General features: G+C 58.4%; 2 protein-coding genes across 4 annotated transcripts; both read left to right on the top strand.

Moving 5' to 3' along the window:
* The first annotated feature begins 559 nt into the window (after positions 1-559).
* MFGE8 (milk fat globule EGF and factor V/VIII domain containing) lies at positions 560-11862 on the top strand. 2 transcript variants are annotated; one of them, XM_058846696.1, is made up of 10 exons: positions 560-996; positions 4430-4555; positions 4819-4944; positions 5450-5563; positions 5994-6175; positions 6589-6744; positions 7611-7755; positions 8582-8784; positions 10043-10198; positions 10463-11862. In XM_058846696.1, the coding sequence occupies exons 1-10, from the start codon at positions 924-926 to the stop codon at positions 10604-10606; spliced, it is 1425 nt and encodes a 474-aa protein (XP_058702679.1). In that variant the 5' UTR covers positions 560-923; the 3' UTR covers positions 10607-11862. The 2 variants fall into 2 exon arrangements, with proteins under 2 accessions (XP_058702679.1, XP_058702680.1); XM_058846697.1 differs by having other exon boundaries at positions 566-996; positions 8600-8784.
* Positions 11863-13203: 1341 nt separating this feature from the next.
* Positions 13204-20448, top strand: HAPLN3 (hyaluronan and proteoglycan link protein 3). Of its 2 annotated transcripts, none has more exons than XM_058846698.1 (5): positions 13204-13325; positions 17081-17240; positions 17480-17851; positions 18981-19283; positions 19456-20448. In XM_058846698.1, the coding sequence occupies exons 1-5, from the start codon at positions 13302-13304 to the stop codon at positions 19734-19736; spliced, it is 1140 nt and encodes a 379-aa protein (XP_058702681.1). In that variant the 5' UTR covers positions 13204-13301; the 3' UTR covers positions 19737-20448. The 2 variants fall into 2 exon arrangements, with proteins under 2 accessions (XP_058702681.1, XP_058702682.1); XM_058846699.1 differs by lacking the exon at positions 13204-13325 and adding an exon at positions 13346-15549 and having other exon boundaries at positions 19456-20444.
* The last annotated feature ends 214 nt before the right edge of the window (positions 20449-20662 follow it).

Raw genomic sequence — 20662 nt, 5'->3', positions numbered from 1 at the left:
TGGCTGCAAGCTGTTTTTCCTTTGATGCTAGTTAGGAGGAACATGGGAAAACCCCATGCCACTGGTATGCTGGATGACAAGGATGGCACAGGGCACTCGTGTTCACTGTCCATCGAAGGGGAAGCCCTCTCCAGCTTGCATCCCACCCAGGGAGAGAAAAGTGGGGTTTGTGCTGCAAAACACCTCTTCCTTTGCCAAGTGCTGGCAGCCCCCAGTACATTCCGCTCCAGCTCGGCACCCTCTGCCTGCCAGCCAGGGCCAGGAGCCATGGGCACTGCCAGGCTCAGGAAGTCCCTACCGGCCACCCGAGAGCCAAGATCTGGCGTGGGGTGAGTCAGCGGTCCCACTCACTGAAGCATCAGCAGCGTGGCCGTGGTGACTCTCACTTCCAGAGACACCTTTGCTGCCCCTGTACCCGTGCTGCCCTCTCCCCGGGGGCGCGGACCCTCGGCCGGGCTGTGTCCGCTGGCGGGGCCGGTCCCGCCCCGGGGGCGGGCGGCGGAGCACGTGGGGCCGCGCCGGGCCGGGCTGAGTCACTGCCCGCCCCGAGCCCGCGGCGGAGCCGAGCCCAACCGAGCGGAGCGGAGCGGAGCCGAGCGGAGCCCAGCCGAGCCGAGCCCAGCCGAGCCGAGCGGAGCGGAGCCGAGCCGAGCCGAGCCCAGCCGAGCCGAGCCGAGCCAAGCCGAGCGGAGCGGAGCGGAGCGGAGCGGAGCGGAGCCGAGCCGAGCCGAGCCCAGCCGAGCCGAGCGGAGCGGAGCCGAGCCGAGCCGAGCCGAGCGGAGCGGAGCCGAGCGGAGCGGAGCCGAGCCGAGCCCGCCCCGAGCCGAGCCGAGCCGAGCCGAGCCGAGCCGAGCCGAGCCGAGCCGAGCCGAGCCGAGCCGAGCGGCTCGGTGGGGAACGCACGGCGCGGCTCGGGACGCAACATGAGGGGGGCGAGGTTGTTTCGGGTGCCGCTCGCCCTGTCGGCGCTGCTCTCGCTGCTGGTGCTCGTGTCCTGTGAGTGCCGGGGAACAGAGGTGCCGGGGACCAGGGGATCAGGAGTGGCGGGGAGCCGGGATCCCGGGGATCTGGGATGCCGGAGAACCAGGGTTCAGGGGGTCGGGGGTGCAGTCAAACCTGGGTGCCGGGGTGGCTGGAATTGCTGTGTGTCCGGAGTGGTGGGGATTTGGAGTGCAGGGCTGTCCGGTGTGCAGGGATTCCGGGGTGCGGGACAGTCCGAGGCGCAGGGCAGCCAGAGTGCAGAGAATCTCGAGTGCGGGGTTGCCTGGTGTGCAGGGGATCCGCGGTGCAGGAGAGGGTGAGTTTCAGGGGATCCAGAATTTAGGAGAGCCCGGAACGCTGGGGATGTGGAATGCAAGGGATCCGGGGTGCAGGGGCTGCTAGGGACGTGCAGCCAGAGGATCTGGGGTGCAGCGTGAGTGGGTCCGTGCTGCGGTGCGGGTTGCAGGGCACGCAGTGCGAGTGAGGGCTGCTGCTGCGGGAGCGGAGGATCTCGGCTCCACGGCCCCGTCCCTTCTCCCGGCTCGGGAGTCTCTCAGCCGGGCTGTCCTGTGCTTCCAGGCTCAGATAACCCCGCTCGCAATGTAAACAGCGTCCCTGGGACCGCCTGGTACTGCGCTCCCAGCTGGCCTGACCAGGGCAACCCCGGGGAGTAGCAGCTCCGTCATAACCCCGTGGGTCATGCCTGGGGCGCTTGGCTCCAAAAAGGAGGGATGAGACCAGGGAAAAGCAGAGCAAAGCCTAAGTGCAGGCTCCAGATTAGGGGACAAAGGGCAGCAGGAAGGGGTGAGGAAGGCCCTGTTTATGTTCGCTTTCCCTGGGTGGCTGAGGTACCCCTTTTGCCCTCCTGAGACCTGACTTCCCCCAGCCCCGCTGGGATGAGCTGTCCCAGTATTTGGAGGATGTTATTTTTGCCTTTCAGCCAGTCTGTGGGTTCATATAAGCAAACATTTCCAAAAACGGTGGTTGATCTTTGTTGCCTTGGTTCCTGAGTGTTCAGCCTGTGACAGCTCTGTCCCTGACTGGAGAAAAATGTGTGTGTGGAGGATGGAGATGCTGAACTTCTCTGAAACCAGGCCTGAAACAGCCTAGAGACAGGAGCATCCAAAACTGCTTGCTACAGTGGAAAAAGTGACCTGTGTGCCTCACTGCTAGGCAGGGGGCTGGCTACTGACACCCATCACGTAAGGGATTATCCCTGGGAGGCGATAAAAGGGAGTCCAGTTACTTGCAATAGCTAAAGTATAAAACTTGGACCCCTCCTGCCCCAACCCTGGGAGGAGACCTTGCTGCTTTGCTGCTATGTCACACCCCAGACATCCTGTGCTGGAGGCAGCGCTGATGCTGGGGAGTGCCCTTTCCTTGACTCTGTGCCTGGGGAAGCAGCTGTCTCCCACTGTGGAACAGAGGTAGCTCAGTCTGTGCAGCCTTGACTGGCTGCTGGGAGAGATCCTTGGGATGGGGTGGTGGATGTGCCTAAGACCTGCAGAGGGGTGGAGGGGTGTGGGGCAAAGGCATCCCCGCTATCAGCAGGAGCCCTCTCCTCCCATGCTGTAGCTCATGGCAGCGCATTGATGGAGCATGAGGTCATGCAGAGCAGGCTGGGCAGCACAGGCAGTGACTTGAACTGGTGCCCGAATTTTTCTGCCTCCTGAGGCTGGGCTAAGGGAGCTAGAGCATCCTTATGGAAACCTCCACCTGATGCTGCCCTGCCTGCAACCAGTGTGTACCCTACCCATGTGGAGTGTCAGGAAGAGTAGGATTAACTCTAAGGAGTCCTGCTATTAAAGGACTAATGAGTAGGAGCTCATTGAGTAGTAGCTTAGGCAAATGAGGGTACTGCCGTTGTTTGGTGTGGGTCTGGGCAGTGAGCCCACAACTCATCAACTTCCACCTTCTCGAGGTCATGCAGGCAGTGAAGGGTTATTACTAGGTCTCCACCTCGGTTCAGCCCTTGTCCTGACTTCTGCAGCGTGGCAGGGAAATGCCTGGCATTAAGGGATGTGCTGTCCTGTTTGATGAGGAGTTACTGAGGCTTTCAGCCAGTCCTATGGAAATCTGGTCTAGGTTTATGGAACATCACTGCCTTGCAGCTTTTAGGCAGAATAAATTGAGGGTGGGAGGAATTTCAGCCCAGCTCTTGCAATCTGGTTCAGCACTGCGATGGGGCGTAGAAGGTTGGAGGGTGCTGTGGGTTGACATCATTCACTTCCCGCCTCAACAGGATAGGGTGGGGAAAAGAAGGAAAAAATCCAGAGTGGGTCCTTCCCATGGGCTGCAGTTATTCATTAACTGCTCTGGTGTGGGTCCTTTCCATGAGATACAGTTCATGAGGAAGAGACTGCTCCAGCCTGAAGTCTTCTGTGGGCTGCAGTGTGGATATCTGCTCTCCTGTGGTCCTCCACAGGCTTCAGGGAGAGAGGTCTTCTCCATGGGCTGCAGTAGAATCCCTGCTCCTGCACCTGGATCACTTCTTTTCCCTCCTTATTCTCTGCTGGGGGTGTCTGCAGAACTGTTTCTCTCACATTTTTCTCACTCCTCTTCTACAGCTGCTGTACAGTGTTTTTAACTTTATCTTGTATATATTATCACAGAAGCAACTCTAGTGCTGGTGGTGGGCACCAGCTTTGAGCAGCAGAGGGTTGGTTTTGGCATTGGCTGGGACTGACTGTCTCCAGCATGGGAGCAGCTCCTGTTTTCTTCTTGCTGAGCCACCCTCACAGCCCCTGCCCCACCATGCCTGCCACATAAACCCTACACTGTGACAGATGCTGGAGATGGATGAACGAGCAGGGAAGATGGTGCAGCCCCACCAGCTCCCTGGGGCAACCTGCCTGTAAGCCAGGGCTTCCTTGTGGGAGCTGCTCAGAGAGTGATGGAGGTCTGGCAGGCATCCTGCAGAGATGGACCTTGTGCTTCCTCCCTGCGTGACTCCAGCATCTGGGAACTGAGGCATGCGAGCTCCCCCTACAAGGATTTTTTTTTGTGTGTGTTCTTACAAGTACAAACTTACATTAGCAAGACCCAGCAACAGCACCAGCCCCATTCCCTTGAATCATTCTGTTCTTCTGAGCGAGCCCCAGCCTGACCACTCACATTTCCCAGCCAAGTGTCAAAAACATTTAATGCACCAAAACCTGGGGTTCCCCTGTCTTCACTTTGTCATATAGCTCTGCTAAACCTCTTTTTTAATGTGCCAGCACAGGGCTGGTTCTTGCTGCTGGTTATGCTCCCAGTCTCAACCATTGCTTTTGTATGCCAGCAGCCCTGTGTGAGGTCCAGCAGCCTGTCTCTGGCTGTGGGATCCCTTCCCTGTGGGATTTGCAGCAGACAATTCCTGCTGTTGGGCTGGGATGCCTTCATGTGCATGGGGCTCTGATGGATGCCTGTCTTAGGCATGGTCTGCAGTGACACCCAACTTTACTTCTAGGTGACTTCTGTGACGTGAACCACTGTCAGAATGGGGGCACCTGCCTCACTGGGATTAATGAGGCCCCTTTCTTCTGCATTTGCCCTGAGGGCTACGTTGGAATTGACTGCAATGAGACAGAGAAGGGTGAGGAGATGCCCCTTTCCTAGGTGCTCCATATCATCCAGGAGCCTTGCTGAGAGTTAGTGTGACCTTGTCCTGGCCCTGCACCACTAACCCTGGGGTTCAGCCCTTCTGATGGCTGATGGGCACATAAAGCAGAGATCTGAGTGGGATATGGTGATGGGATGCACTTTGGGGGAATGCAATGTCTGTGGGGAGTGGAAGCCCACTGGATGCTCTTATTTTCCACCTGTGCCTATACTACAGTTGTTTTTCCCCTTCCCCAGGGCCCTGCCACCCCAATCCTTGCCACAACAATGGTGAGTGCCAGCTGGTCCCAAACCGGGGCGATGTCTTCACTGACTACATCTGCAAGTGCCCTGCGGGGTACGATGGGGTGCACTGCCAGAACAGTGAGTACAGCAGGGGGGTGGGTGGGGAAGCTTGTCCACTGAGAGCTTGGGGACCCCTTGGGTGACAGCAGGGGGATGTGTGCAGCTGTGACTGTGTGGGACACCAGGCTGTGTCAGGGACCAGCTGTTTTGGAGATTGCAGGGTGGAGGGAAGGACTGTGGTGTGGGGACAAGTTATGTCTGAACCTTGCTTTGCATCTCTGGAGGGACTTTGTGTCTCAAGTAATAGGACAAGGGGTGCCTCAAGGCTCAGCCTGCTCCATGCAGGTTCCCAGCCTTGATGTGACTGTGTCCTGGTGCACTTGTATGGCTTCACTCAGTGGGGACATGGCGTAGGCGGGTTCTTAGGTTAGAGCTTCAACCTGTGTCACCCTATCATCAGGGACCTTGCCATGGCCCTTGTTCAGGGGATGCTTCCCCCTCTTCTTGCTGCACTGGATGAGGGGTCTCCTCTCCAGGGCTGGTTTTGGGATTGCCTCCTGAGGTCCTCCTCTCTCCCTTCTAGGCAAGAATGAGTGCTCCTCCCAACCTTGCAAAAATGGAGGCACCTGCCTGGATGTGGATGGTGACTACACCTGCAAGTGTCCTTCTCCATTCTTGGGGAAGACCTGCCAAGTCCGTAAGTCTTTGGGACCAACTGTACTGAATTCCCCTTCCCTCCTTTTTCCTACTGTTTGTCCCTCATTTCCAGGAGGGTTCTCACCAGCTGGTTAGGGGATCTGGAGGGCAGCTGTGGCTGCCCTTGATGCCAGCAGGCCTGGTCCTAATGGAGGGACTATCCTCAGGAAGGTGCTTTCTCCTCTCTGGAGTGCCCTAGGAAGGCCCTTTCTCTTCCAGACCTCTGTGCTGTGAGGGGGACTGATGGATGGTGTGGTTTTGGCTGAGGGATGAGGAGGAGAGGATACCTTGGGGACAGCCAGGCCCTAGGGATAGCCTCTCTCCCCTGCTCTGTTCCCAGACAAGAAAGAAATTACAAAAAGGGTCATGGCCCCTAGTTCTTCTTCCTGGCTACTGTCTCTCTTTGATTCTGATCTTCCCTCTGCCCCCAGGCTGTGCTGTTCTCCTGGGCATGGAAGGAGGAGCCATCTCTGATGCCCAGCTGTCAGCATCCTCTGTCTACTACGGCTTCCTTGGCCTCCAGCGCTGGGGGCCAGAGCTCGCCCGCCTCAACAACCACGGCATCGTTAATGCCTGGACCTCCAGCAACTACGACAAGAGCCCCTGGATCCAGGTACCTGCTGCAGGACTAGAATGCCAGCACAGAGAGCAGCTCTGGCAGCCATGGCGGGGCTTGCAGTGCTGCTGTCATGGGATTTCACTCCTGGTGGAGTGAAATGCTCCTGGTGGCAGATGTGGGGCTAAATTGCTGCATCAAGCTGCCCCCAGGGGCATCTTGAGATGTGCCTGGAGGAGGCAAGTCCGTCGGAGGAGGGTGGGACGTGGGTTGATGATTCCCCTTCCTCTGCCCACTTTGGGATGCAAGGCTGGAGGGATGGAGGGCTTCCTCCCCAGGCGAGTTCCAGTGCCCTGGGGATCCCCTTTTCAATGCCCACACTCCCACCCAGACTTGGTAGTCCTGGTGGGTGCAAGGGCTGTGCACCCCATCCTCACTGCACCCCACTCATCCTCTCCTCTCCTCCACAGGCCAACCTGCTGCGGAAGATGCGGCTGAGCGGGATCATCACGCAGGGCGCTCGCCGTGTGGGGCAGCAGGAGTTTGTCCGCGCCTACAAAGTCGCCTACAGCCTGGACGGGCGGGAGTTCACCTTCTTCAAGGATGAGAAACAGGATGTAGACAAGGTGGGGTAGGGGCTGTCCCAGCTCCCCCATCCAGTGGTGCTGTGGGTGCTGAGGTGGCTGTGGGCTGCATCCCTCTGTGGGAAAGTGCTTTTGTCCTGGGGCAAAGCTGCACTGGGAACTGCTGGGAACTCTCCTAGCAGCGAGATGGCACAGGGGGTTCCAGTGCCAAGCAATACTCCCTGCCTCTGCTTAATTGACCGTAATAAGTATAACCAAAGAAGCAGCACTGACTTTTTTAGGTCATTCAGATAGTATCTTCATGATTGACACGCTGTGAGAACTGGGCTTGGTCTGGGAGTGCTACTGAGCAGCTTGGGTATCTCGATGCTGTATCTGCACCAAGGACCAGCTGACAGTGTGTCTCTCAAAGTGGGAATACTTACAGATTGCAGCACTCTCCACTCCCAATTCTTTATGGCAAGTGTCTCCTGCTGGCTTTCTGAGCACCTGGGGAATGGTTTGAAGTATCTGCTTTGCTTTAAAAAAAATATAAAAATTCCTGTTGTTTCTGCAGCTGTGGAGAAAGTGCGTGAAACACAATTTGATTCTATTTATTATGTTAAAAAGAAAGAAGTGAACCACCTCTGTGCTTGTCATGATTTGATGAGCGTTGTGGTAGTGGGAGTGGGTGTTGCTGCATGTGTGGCTCTGTGGGGGTGAGGACGAAGCAGGGAATGTTGCAAAACCCTGTTGAGAGTGTTGCAGCTCCTCCAAGGTCCTGCACTGTTCCAGGGCACAAAAACAGAGCCCAGCATCCCCCTCTGTGCTCTTTTTCCACTGGCAATAGAGAGATCTGTCTGCTGTGCAAGGGATTTGATTCAGGAGACTGGGAGAGCTGGGGCACTGAGCCCTGGTCACTGTTGCAGGTTTTTGAGGGGAACATGGACTATGGCACCATGCAGACCAACATGTTCAACCCTCCCATCACGGCCCAGTTCATCCGCATCTACCCAGTGATGTGCCGCCGCGCCTGCACGCTGCGCTTCGAGCTCATCGGCTGTGAGATGAACGGTAAATGCCGGTGCCTGTCCCCTCCCCGGGGCTGCAGGGCAGGGGTGACATGGAGCAGGGCATCACCCCTTGGCCTGCTTCTGATCTCTCAGGACAAGGGATTTGTCAGTGCTTGTTTTTCCTCACGCTGATGCCTGGGAATACCCAGAGGTGCGTTTGGAGAGCACAAGCCGTTAATCCCATCAGCTCAGCCAGCTTGAGCTGCGTTCTCACGCTGCTAACACCTTCCCAAGCCAGGAGTTTTTACCGTGCCCCTTCCCCATCTGAGCTGTGAACCCGCTGCTTTTCCTGCTGGAGAGCTTGAAAAGCAGCGGAGGATCAAAGGCCTCTGGGAAATGTAAGGGATTGTCAGCCTGAGCCCTTTCCCTGTGCCTCCTGCATTCCTGCCCTGCAGCACATCCCTGGGAACTGAGTGGGACTTGCATGTCGGTGTGGGAGTGGGATGTTGTGGGGGCTTGGGTCCTGTCCTACTGCTATGTGGGTGTGGTGTCATCCGTGCTTTTGGCTGGGGATATCTTTGTGTTGTTCTTTCCACATCCTTCTCTGCCTCCTGCCAAAGCTTTCTGTATTGCAGGGCTGGGCTGGGCTGTGCTGTGGGGACATCCACTCATCCCTGCAGCAGGAGGCACTGTGAGCCAGGGAATAGCTGGGAGCTAAAAATCCTGGGAAAAGGCAGCCCTGTGCATCTGCTGAGCATTTCCCAGCCTGGCTCTGGGCAGTGAAATGAGAGTGTGGGGATGGCTTCTGGCAGGTCTGCGAGGCTTTGCTTGCAGAGGTGCTGTTGTCTCTTTCCCTTTCACTGCCCGTGTAAACTGTTGTGTTACAGTGTATTTCAACACGGCAGGTTGCTCGGAGCCTCTGGGCATGAAATCCCGCCTCATCTCCGACCAGCAGATCACAGCCTCCAGTGTCTTCAAGACCTGGGGCATCGATGCCTTTACCTGGCACCCTCATTACGCTCGCCTGGACATGACGGGCAAAACCAACGCCTGGACAGCCCTGCGCAACGACCAGTCCGAGTGGCTGCAGGTGGGTCTCTGGCCTCTGGAACCTCTTGTCTCCTCACCAGCTCCTCCAGCTGTGCCTAGGGCCACCTCCTGTTTCAGGGTATCTGGAGCAGCTGGGCTGGTGTGGCCAGAGCCTTGTTGTGGGTCACAAAGTCCAGCAGTGCTCCCCCTCAGCAGGGATCATAGGGGCAGGTCAGGATGGGACTGCAGCCAGTGCTTTTAACAGCAATCCTGGAGCTCTGGGTCAGAACCAGTGCCCATAGGGACAAGGTGGTGCTGTATCTGCACTTTCTTGTGGGTTGCATCAAGCCTGCAGCACGCCAGTTCTGTTTTACCCCTGAGGAAATGCCATCCCAGCCTGGAGTGACCCTCCCAACACCCATCTGGCTGCCCAGAACACCATATTTCTGTTTTGCAGGAAAAAAATCAGGCTTGCTTTTCTCTTCCCAGTCTGGAATAGAAACAAATAGTTTTGAAAGTTCCTTCTCAGTTTCCTTTCCTCCCCTGTTTTTGTACTTTTCACATGATTCCATGACATAATAGGACAAAGAAGTTTAGATATTTGTCCCGCTTTTTATTTGGGAAATGATTAAAAGCAGCTGCCTCACACCAGCTTATCAAGACGTTGGCTGATGACGGGGTCGGGATGACACGCTGAATTGGGCTGTTGCAGCACAGACTGCCTGTTTGTGTATGTGTGTAGATTTACATGTACACTCAGGATTTATATGTATTGTATAGCTGGAGCTGCCCTCTATGAGCATGAAAACAGAACTAAATTAATGAGGTTTTCATCTCCTTTGGTGGTTTACCCTGTAACGTGCCAGCAGCAGTAAACACAGTGTGGCAGGGTAAAGAGAATAGAAACTGTCTCACTTAGAACCCAAATGTCAGATTGTGTTGAACTGCATATTTTCTCAGCCAGAATTACTTTCCAGTGGAAATGCATTTCCTCTGTGAATCCTGTATTTTTTTTGAGTTGAGATTTTTTGCTGTCTTTCCCACACTGATGTTTCTGGCAAAAAATGTGGAGGTGGCAGGGGTGTGCAAGGGAGTTGAGGTGTATTTGCACCCACTTTGCTTTGCTTTGAGATACTGTGAGTGTTGAAAGATCAAATATTTCACAGTCATGTTTTATGATTTGTCTGGCATTGGCATGGAGGTCAAGTGGTGTTTTCTCCATTCTTGACCCCTGAGGGCCAGCTCTTCCAGGCTGCCTCTGGAGCATGGAGGGTGCTGTAGGGTGGGAGCACTGCTGTGACGAGCCTTATCTCTGCCAGATTGATCTCCGGGACCAGAAGAAGGTGACAGGCATCATCACACAAGGAGCCCGTGACTTTGGGCACATCCAGTATGTGGCAGCCTACAAGGTGGCCTACAGTGACAACGGCACGTCCTGGACCCTGTACCGGGATGCCCAGACAAACAACACCAAGGTGGGTGTGGGGAGGGCAAGGCTATTTCCCATGGCTCAGGCATGCCATGGTGGGGCTGGGGTCACAGAATCACAAAAATGTGCTGAGTTGGAAGGTACCCACAAGGATCATTGAGTCCAACTCCTGGCCCTGCACAGGACACCCCAAGAGTCACACACCATGTGTCTGAGAGTGTTGTCGAAAGGCTTCTGGAACTCTGTCAGTCAGTGCTGTGACTGCTGCCCTGAGGTCCTGGCAGAACTGATACCCACCTTTCTCCTCTAGATCTTCCAAGGCAACAGTGACAACTACTCACACAAGAAGAATGTGTTTGATGTGCCCTTCTACGCCCGCTATGTCCGCATCCTGCCCGTGGCCTGGAACAACCGCATCACCCTGCGTGTGGAGCTGCTGGGCTGCGATGAGTAGGCACGGGGAAGAAGGACGGGGCTGCTCTTCCCCGCTGCCCAGCCTGCACCCTGCCTGTCCCTGCCCGCTCCTGCTCTGACCTCACACCCCCCTCTCCAAGTCCCCACACTCAGGAGGCGGCCAAGAGGGCTCCCCTGCCCCACGTTGGTGATGGGGCTGCAGCACTGCACTCGATGGGGCCCTTGCAGGTGGGATGTGGGGACGGCTCCTGCCCTCTTGCTGCTCCAGCCAGGGCTGAGACCCCCTCCTGCAACTGGGGCTTTCTTAGGAACACCATCCTGCAAATGAGGCCTTGCTGGGGGACCCTCTCCTGCAACCAGGGCTTGGCTTTATCTTCTCAGCTAAACCCCAGGACAAATTTTCTCCTTCTTGCTCCTGCTTCCAGAAGAGAGGCTGCATCCAGTGGCAGTCCCTTGCCTGGACTGTGTCTTGGGGCTCAGCAGTTTTCAGGGTCTTAGGGCAGGCTCCCCTGGATTGCAGCCTCCAATGTCCCTCCTGCTCCCTGCTTGTCTGCAAGCAGGGGCTGTGAAAATCCTCTGAAAAAACTCAGCTGCTGTCCCCTGCCCATTTTGCCAGGCCCTGAGTCTCCTTGCCTGCAATGTCAGCACCACATTGTGCGAGTGATGAGACGGCTCCTGTCAAGAGGCACCAAATCCCCACTGATGGTGGTTCTACCTGCTGGGGACTCTGGCAGGCACCATAGCGGGTATTTTGGCAGGCACTGTCCATTCTCCTTCCTGGGATGCCAACTCCAGCAGCCTCCCAAGTCTCAGCATTGCCATCATTCCCAGCTTACTGCAATTTGGGGTGCCTGGCTGTCCCTTGTCCTTAGAGCCCGGTGGTGACCAGGGGGACTGTGATCTGATAGTGGGGAGAGTTGGTTTGTAGCCAAAAGGATGTGGAGAAAAGATAGGAAAGGGGGTAGTTAAACCACCCAAATGCAGTGGGCAGAGAGCTGTGCCATGACCCTTTTTGTAATCTGATTTTTTTTCTTTTACATGGGGTGGAGGGGAGCCTTTTGCAATGCTCGAGCCCTTGGGATTAGCAATAGGAGATGAGTGAGACCCAGGTGGGAGCACAGGCAGGCTGTCCTGGGCTGGCAGCGATTCTTTCCCTGCCTGCTGGGATGTGAAGCAGCCGTGGGGCTGGGCTGCCAGTGGGTTTGCTTTGGCAAGGGCTGAGGGAGCCCAGGCGGGATGGAAGCGATGGCCCCACTCTGGGGTGTCTCTGACAGTATTAAAACCAGCTGAAACTTTGGGGGTGTTGGCTCTTCTGCTCTGTGCCTCCCCAAAGGCCATCTCCCAAAGCATGGGTGGTGATTCCCTCTGAGCCCCTTGACTCCTCCATCCTGGGGGTGGCCAGCTGGTAAGCTGGCCCTGCACCTCTCCTGCCTTCACAGACCTTCCTAGCTCCCTTCCCTGCCTGAAAAACAGGGTATCTCAGGGCTTTGTGTGCGTCTTTCCCACAGTCTCCACCCTGTCACAGCTGCTGGAGACTTCTCACAGCTGTCCAGGCGCAGCGGGATGGGACTTGGGGAGGGGAAGCCTCTATCAGCACCCCACACCCTGTGTCTCCTCCTTTGGCTTTGATCCTGGAGCAAATCCCCCAGCTTGGAGCTAGATCAGCTCTTACACCCAAGCAGGCTCCCAGGGCTGGAGGGAGCTGTGAATTTTGCAAGAGCTACCTGGATGTTCCCAGCAGAGCCCTCTTGTGAAGGGCAGTGGCATGGATGCTGCTGGAGCACGATCTGCCTGCATTGAGGATGTGATCCCATGTAGGGAGGGGGCATTATGAACAGGACAGAGGAGCTTTGCTCATGTCCAGAATCTGCCACACTGGGCAGGGACCCCTGAAGTTGGCATGAATAGCCAAGGGTCACCTGTGTCTTACCACAGCTCTCTGTCCCTGCAGCTCTGGACAATCTTACTGCACCTCCCTGCTGTCAGCAGTGCCCTGCTCAGCCAGGCATCTCCTCCTTGGGCCTTGCCTATGGGAGGCAGGCTCATGCCTTGCCCTGGGAGTGCTAGCTGTGAGCATCAGAGAAGCTGGGGGTCTGCTTGTGAAGACCAGGCTGAATTCATTGTGGCTGTGGCTGCAGCTGCTTGGTGACAAATAGCAGCCACAGCTAGAGCCCGGGACAGCGGGGACAGTCTGCCCAGTTCACCTCCAGACATGCCACCCTTATCATCGGGAAGCTGAGGCACAGATAAGAGCAGTTCGCTTCGAGTCCAGCCAAGGCAGCCGTGAGCCAGGGATACGGCAGAGGCTCCATGAGGAGGGTGACAGGAGCAGATGCTGCACAGAGTGGGGGTTGCATCCTCAGCCCCTGGCTGCTGTTTCCCCCTGCCCATTGCTGCCTCCCAAGTAAGCCACTCTGACAGATTCTGAGCCCGTTCCCATCCTTGTGGCATTTCCTTCATCCCCCAGAACCCCAGGATGGGGGGTTGGGAGAGCCAGAGTGCTCCCCCTGCCATGCACAACCCCTCATGGCTTTCCCTATCCCTCGGAGGCTCGTCCCGGACTCAGCTGGGTTGCTGGGATAGCAGGAAGGCCGGGGTGGCCGGCACACTTCGGCACCCTGCTGCCTGCTGACTCTGCTGCCGGTGCTGCCAGCTGCCGGGAGCTGGTTCCTCAGGAAGCAGTCGTCGGGGAGAGCATCCTCTCACCACCACCCGGAAAGCCCAGCACAGATCCCATGCTCCTCCATCCCACCAGGAATGTGAGTGTTCCTGCAGGAATCATCCTGTGCAAGGATCTCACCATATCTCTGGTGAGGCCACAGCAGAGTGGTCAGGTGCTGCCTTTGAGGTGGGGAAGACGGGGATGACACTTTTATGGATCCTATTCAGCCAAATATTCAGGCAGCCCTAGACACGTGTCCTAAACATGTGCTCCCAGGTCAGAGCTTCTGTGACTTTGCACAGCTTTGCTCAACCTGAAACCTGTGATCACACCCAGGGTACATATCCGGAAATAGAAAACAGAAAGAGGGTAAAGGTGGGAAGGAATGAAGGAGATTCCTTCTTCCTCAGGGTCTGCTGGTGGCCAGATCCTTCCTCATGCCTCTGCTCCCTAGGAGCAGATGGAGAAATCACTGGCCACATCCAGACAAGATCATGGCCCAAGGTGAGCCAGGAGCTGTTGCTGAAAAGAGGTGGCTGAAAGCATCCCTGTCCCGTTCCGTGCTGCCGCTCCCCTCCTCAGGCCGGGCAGAGGATGGCTGCTGGCAGGCGCCGTGGTGCAGGCAGTGCCGGACGCTGTGGGACTTGTTCCTCGGTTCTGGAACAATGGGATAGCCATGCCAAGGAGCAGCGTGCCCCGACAGGGCTGTCTGTTTTCTGCACAGCCCGGGGGTGGAGGGAGCCATCCCAATTGCTGGATCACGAGAACAACTTGGGCAAACAGCTGCATGGGGGCACTGATGGCCAGGGTGCAGCTGGGGCACCGTCCCACCACCTCCTCCGGCCAAGTGGCAGGGCTGGCGGTAGCAGGGACCCTCGGCCAGGATGTAGGCAGTGCAGTGGCCCCATGCCGGAAGATGTAATTGTCCCTGCACTGTGGGGACAGGCTGCTCCGGGCGGGCGAGCAGGCGGCGTGCCCGGCCGTCACACTCCCGTGTCCCGGGCAGCCCGGCTCCGCCGCGTCCCTCCTCGGGGAGGGCTGGCAGGGCTGGAGGGTGTGTACAGAAAAGGAGAGCAAGGAAGAGAAGTGCCTCCAGAGCCCGGGTCCCACAGCCATCCCTGCTGGGGCTGTCGTGCCGGCGCTGGCGGCAGATAACGCCGTTTCCTTGCTGGCTGCTCGCTATCAGCGTGGCGGCGACGGGCAGACAGGATCGCACCCCGAGCGCTCCGTGCTGGCCGCTCTCGGGAAGGGCTCCTGGCCCCCTTCACCCCGCAGCCAGCCTCGGGCCGTTTATTTTTACACGGGTTGTTTTCTTTCCGGCTTGAAGCCATCCTGCACGGCGGCAAGAGCTGGGCCGGGGCCCCCACGCCTCATTTCCTTGCCATAAAACAACAAAGTGGGGGGTGAAGCAGCGCACTGGACTGGGACAGCGGGTCGATGGGTCAGGACACACGCCGCATCGTGGTTCCTCTGTTTGTCCCTTCTGTCTATCCCCTGACCGGCATCCCCTGGCGGTGCCGCCGCCGTGCTGCCCTTCCCGAGGACTCGATCCTCTCGGAGCTGGGGCTGCATGTCTCTGTGCCAGTGGGAGCTGGCATAGAGGGCAGAGCCCAAGTTTAGGCATGATGCCCCGTTAGATGGGTGCAACTGGGCACCCCAGAGTTTTTGCCCTGGTTTCTGTGCCTCTGCTTTGTGCCCACAGCCCCAAGCAGACCCTGAAGAGGCTGAACGCTGCAGCTCAGCTGTCTCTCCTGAATTCCAGAGCTGGCAGGCACTGCCTGCACATCCTGGGCACAGACCACTTCGTGCCACAGCCCACCCGTCCCGAGCTGCTTGTGCCTGTGGTGCTCCTGCCACGTCTGGGTTGGACACCACCTTTGTCTGGGGACCGTGGGCAGTCCCCTCCAGTGGGATGTGGGATAAGGCATGTCTCTTCTCCCCTGGCTCTGTGGGTTCACCGGGGCTCTGCTTAGAACATCACAGGATCCCACCAGCCCCAACAGGGCACGTTTCTCCCCACTGCTGTCCCTACCAAGTCGGGGGCAGTGCAGGCAGCTGGCACACCGCAGATAAGGTGTGTGAACAGCGTGTGGGCAGTGTGGCCGCACGGTGAGGCCATCACCCAGGCATGGTGGGCAGGCGGGGGGCCGGGGGCACCCACCCCAGCTCCGGGCTGCAAGCAGGGGGTTGGGAAAGGCGTGTGTTTCCCTTTAAGAGGCAGGCCCTGGAGCTGCTTCCTCTCAGCCCTGCAAGAGCCCTAAACACAGTGCATCTGCCTGCAGCCTGCCTGCACGCCTGCCTGCAGCCTGTCCCCAACCAGCGTGAGTAGGGCTCGGCCCCAGTGCCGGGACTGGGGAGGGCTGGCACCCCGGGGTGATGGGCACCCTGCTTGCCGCGAAGGGCAGGGGGGGATGGCATTGCCATGGAGGGAGCCGGGCATCACTGTTATAGGTGCCGGGCATCACTGTGCTGGGCACCGCAGCAAGATGCTCACCGCACTGCTGTCCAGAACACCGGGTACACCGCACATCACTGCAACGCTGTGTTCCGGGGGGTCACCAGGCACTGGGGTTCGGGAGGACCAGGGCTGGTGCCCTGCAGACCGAGGTGTGGAGCTGCCGTGCCTCGAGCCCACCCTGTGGCTCGTGGGCAGCACGTGGCGGTGTCCCCGCGGCTCCGGTGGCAGCAGTGTCGCGGACACTGGCACCGCAGTGCTGGCACTCCAGCGGCTGCATCCTGCACCCTCGGGCACCGGCTCTGCTGGCCCCGGTGGCTGGCAAGTGTGGCTGCAGCCCGTGGTGAGCAGAGGCACTGACCGCAGAGGAGAGCCTGGGATTGAGCAACCTGCGGTGAGAGCAGCCGGTTTCACGCCCCGGACCCTGGAGAGCACCACTGTACCCCGTATTTGACCCCTCCGGGCTGGGCATCTGCTCTCACACAGCCCCCTGGCCCGGGGTGTGTTTGCAGGCACTCGTGAGCCTTGTCTGAGCAGGGCACAGATGTCAGAACCCCCCCGGTGTCGGAAGGGGTCTGCCGGAGGTTTACCGGGTGCCGGGCCCCCTCTGCCGGCTCCGGGAGTGCTCACAAGTAGCCAATTCTGCTGGTAGCACCCTGGCTGAGCCCCGTGCACGGCACCCTTGGGTGTCCTGGCCCTCAGAGCTCGGGGCAGTGCACATTTCTGGTTGTTCCAGGCAGCCAGGCTGCCCCCCACCCATCGGACGTGTTTTGGCAGCCAAACGTGTAGCATGGGGTCGGTGCCAGCCATGTCTGCGGTGCAGAGCAGCAGCCCTGGGTCCTTGGCCAGGACGGCGAGTGCTGCCGGGCTTTGTCCGGAGCCGGGGCAGCGGAGGTAGCCCGAGCTCTCTCCCTCCCTCCTTAGTCGGGTTGCACGCTCGGCTGCCTCTGTAAACCGAGCTTGCTGCTTTACAGCGGTGCTCAGCCACTTCTCTCCCCCTGCACACCTATGTAGGTTTTCCCAGTATTCCCTGCTCAAAGGACACCCTGGGATCCCATTTCTCCAGCTGCCCCGTCCCCGACTTGGTCTCGGGCCAGGTGCTCCCCTCAGTGGGCACCCCCACAATGGGCAGCAGCGGTGGATGTGGTGCTGTGTTGGTGTGAGCCAGGCGGGAGGATGAGGATGGAGGGGACTAGGAGCACCGGCTGGGGGCGGGTCTGGGGGCACGGCTCAGGTTGCCTGCACCCTTCCCTGTGGGTAGGCGAGCTGCTCTGCTGGCTCATCCCACCCCTCTCCTTGCACCCCTGGAATGGAGTCTGCTTGGCCCCACTGCCAGGCAGTGCTGGCTTTCTCCTGGCTTTTTGGGGGTGTCACAGCAGTCCTTTCCCCCTCTGCAGCCCAGGCTCAGGGCTCGGCCTTGCTTCCCAGCCATGCTGCTGCTCCCACTCCTCCTGAAGGCCACCCTGCTGCGCCTGGCCAGTGGCTCCTACCACCCCTTCTACAACGGCTTCTACTACAATCACATCATGAGTGACAATGGCCACGGGGAGGACAAAGGTAAATGGGGACAATGGGGGCTGGCAGGTTGTTGCAGGAGGCTGAAGTAGCCCCCTGCCTCTGGGTGGGTGGAGACCCATCACTTGGTGGGATTTGGGGTCCAGAGGATCAGGTGGGAATGCTCCAGAGATACATGGGGGATGCTCATGGTAGAAGAAGTGGTGTCTGGAGGGAACATTTGGGGATACTACCCAGCCCTAGATCCTGACCTGCCCATCACACCTTCCTTCTTCCCCAAGTGGATTACTTCAACGGAGCTAGACTTGTGGTGGAAACCTCCAAAGACCCTGTGTACAGCTACAATGGTGCCAATGTCACCCTGCCTTGCCACTACCGCTACGAGCCTGACCTGGGACCTAAGCGCAAAATCCGCATCAAGTGGTCCAAGCTGCGGGACGACTACACCAAAGAGCAGGATGTGATGGTGGCCATTGGCAAGACCTACATGGCCTTTGGGGACTTCAAGGGCCGTGCTCACATCCATCAGGCCAGCCAGCAGGAGGCCTCGCTGGTCATCAGTGATGTGCGCTTGAAGGATGATGGCAAATACCGCTGTGAGGTGATCGATGGGCTGGAGGACGAGAGTGATGTTGTGGACCTCCGGCTGCAAGGTGGGGGCGTACTGGGGACCACATGATCCTCTGTGCCAAGCCAGTGAGCCTGGCCTTCCTGTGGTACCTCCTCCTTTGGGGACATAGCAAGGCCGGGGGTTGGGGAGCCTGATCATGGCAGAAAGGGGCTGGGATGCTTGGTGTGATGGGGCAGTGGCTTGGGGCTGTCTGGCTCTGTGGCCCCAGGAGTGAGTGAGCCCGGAGCTGTCTGCCCAGCTGGGACACCAGGGGTGCTGTTGCAGTCAGAGTTGGGAGTGACCCCATGGCTGCAGCATTTCCTGCCTTTACCCACCCATCTTCCCACTGTGCTGCATTACACGGAGCTGTCCCCTCCCCTCCCAGCTCTGAATATCCCAATGCATCTTGTGATGATCCTTGGTGACTGGTCCAACCTCTCTTGCTCATTTGTCATGAGGGACCTGACTCAGCCCTGACATTGCTTTTGAGCTCAGAGCTGTGGAAATGTCCCCATTCCTTGTCCCTGCCCCACCCCCTCAGTCCCTGTACCCTGCCTCCCACAGTGACTCGTCTGTACCAGTCCTTGTGGCTGTGTCCAAAGTGCTGATGCCCGTGGTTCTGTTGTTCATCCATCCCCACGATAGAGGTTCATTCAGTCCCATGCTGGTGGTCCATCTGTGCCCTGGGATCATGGTAGAATTGTCCCCATGATGCTGATCCTTGTACCCTTGTTCCTGAAGCCTGTGCATCTCCATGACAGTGATCCCTCCATCCCCTCAGGGGTGGTCCATGCCTCCCTGGGACCACTGTCTGTGTGTTCCCAGGACCGTGGTCTATACAACCCTGTGGTCGTGGTCCCTGTGTCCCCATTATAGTCTGTGCGTCCCTGTATATGCAGGTGCTGTCCCCGTGAGGGGGTCCTTGTGTCCCCAGGACCGAGCCCGTATGTCCCTGTGCCACCAGATGTCGCTGGCAACTCGCTGCTGGCGCCTGCATGTCCGGAGCTGCCCCATCCCTGCATGCCTGAGCCTTGTCTCCGCCACGCTGAGGTGGTCCCTGTCCCAGAGCCTGAATTTGACACGGGTCAGGGACCCCTGTGGCTCCTGCTGGGGCTGGGCTCGGGTAGGGTGGGTTGCCCACGGAGCCAGCTGAGTGTCCCATCTGCCTCCAGGCATCGTGTTCCCCTACCAGCCTCCCCGCGGGCAGTACAGGCTCAACTTCCACGAAGCCGAGCAAGTGTGCCAGGACCAAGGTGCCATCCTCGCCAACTTTAACCAGCTCTTCCAGGCGTGGAGCGAGGGGCTGGACTGGTGCAACGCAGGCTGGCTGGCCGATGGCACGGTGCAGTACCCCATCCGCCTGCCCCGCAAGCCCTGCGGGGGAGTGCACCTCGCCCCGGGCATCCGCAGCTACGGCCCGCGCCACCGGCACCTCCACCGCTTCGATGCCTTCTGCTTCTCCTCCGCGCTCAAAGGTGGGTTCTGGGCCAGGGATGGGAGCTGGGACGCTGGGGAAGGTGCAGTGCCTCTTAGGGCACAGAAATTGGCTTGAGTGGGGTTGTTCCAGGCAGCGATGCTCCAGAGGGGGATGCTCGGGATGTTGCTCGGCACTGATGCTCCCATCTCACACTCTGCTCTCCCTCCTAGGAGAGGTTTTCTACCTGGACCGCCCGGCTGGGATGACGCTGGAAGAGGCCAAGCAGAGCTGCCAGGATGCAGGGGCCGAAATCGCCCGGGTGGGGCAGCTCTACTCCGCCTGGAAGTTCCTGGGGCTGGACCGCTGCAATGCGGGCTGGCTGGCAGATGGCAGTGTCCGCTACCCCATTGTCACGCCCCGGGCCAATTGTGGCCCCGCCGAGCCCGGTGTCCGCAGCTTCGGCTTCCCCAGCAAGGGCAGGTTTGGAGTCTTCTGCTACAGAGAGAGATAAGGAGCCGAGAGGGATCCTTCTTGGACGAAGGATGTTTCCAGCCTGCCAGTGCCCAGTGTTGGGCATTTCCAAGGGCTGTTTTGGGGGTGACTGGGGGGAGGTGGGATGGGGGGAGGTTTCTTTTTGTTTTGTTTTGTTTCCTTTCTTTATATTTTCCACATCTTGCTCAGCAGCTGGCACCTGCAGCTGCTTGGGGTGGCTGCCAGCTGGGCAGTGTGGGATAGTCCCTGTTGTGGGATGTGTGCAAGGATGATGCCCATGGGCCACTGCTACCACCCCACTTGGCCCTGCCACCCCATGGGGGGTGGCCCCTTCCTGCGGTGGCAGATTGTCACTGACACCCACCTGCCCATCCAGGCTGGTCCTGCCTCCGAGTTCACGAGGCAAGGCCATGAGGGAGCGAGGCAAGGCTGGATTTGGCCAGAGTAGAGAGCGGGCATCTCCACTGCACCCTGGCCCCTCTTCCAGCCCCATCCATGTCCTGCTGAAGGATGCCACTGTGCCTGTCCCTGCCAGAGCGCAAGTGCCTTATCTCCATGTGCCCCTTGCCTGAACTCCATTTGAACTCTGGTGCCTTCTTCTTTGAGCGTTGGCTATGAAAAGACGTGTTTTTCTGGACGTCTCCTAATAAAATGGTGGAGAAAGCCCTGGAGTGACATGGCTGTGTCCCCATCTCTGACCCAAGACAAGAGAAAGGTCTGCTATGGAGAAAGGATTTGGGGATCCCTGGCTGTCTCATCCTTGGCTGAGCATTGTCTCATTAGTGCTGGCTCAGCTCAGCTCCTGCAAGGGCCTTGTGTTCCCTCATTAGTGAGTGTTAATTAACCCCCTGGGTTTCAGGACTGAAAGCTGGAAGGTGAAGCAGTTCCTGCTGGTCATGGGTTTTAGATGGGTTTTATGCATGTGGGTTAATCCCCTCCCAAACT

Source organism: Poecile atricapillus, chromosome 11 (assembly GCF_030490865.1).
Source record: "Poecile atricapillus isolate bPoeAtr1 chromosome 11, bPoeAtr1.hap1, whole genome shotgun sequence".
NCBI classification, from domain to species: Eukaryota; Metazoa; Chordata; class Aves; order Passeriformes; family Paridae; genus Poecile; species Poecile atricapillus.
This window is presented reverse-complemented; position numbering and strand designations above follow the sequence as displayed.

What these genes read in the sequence shown, in the direction of transcription:
- MFGE8 (XM_058846696.1), top strand. Translation starts at nt 924, where the DNA reads ATGAGGGGGGCGAGGTTGTTTCGGGTGCCGCTCGCCCTGTCGGCGCTG. An exon ending in TGGGGTGCACTGCCAGAACA is followed by an intron (nt 4,945 to 5,449) that starts GTGAGTACAGCA and finishes TCTCCCTTCTAG; the next exon opens with GCAAGAATGAGTGCTCCTCC. An exon ending in AGAAACAGGATGTAGACAAG is followed by an intron (nt 6,745 to 7,610) that starts GTGGGGTAGGGG and finishes TCACTGTTGCAG; the next exon opens with GTTTTTGAGGGGAACATGGA.
- HAPLN3 (XM_058846698.1), top strand. Translation starts at nt 13,302, where the DNA reads ATGCTCCTCCATCCCACCAGGAAT. An exon ending in TGTGGACCTCCGGCTGCAAG is followed by an intron (nt 17,852 to 18,980) that starts GTGGGGGCGTAC and finishes ATCTGCCTCCAG; the next exon opens with GCATCGTGTTCCCCTACCAG. An exon ending in CTTCTCCTCCGCGCTCAAAG is followed by an intron (nt 19,284 to 19,455) that starts GTGGGTTCTGGG and finishes TCTCCCTCCTAG; the next exon opens with GAGAGGTTTTCTACCTGGAC.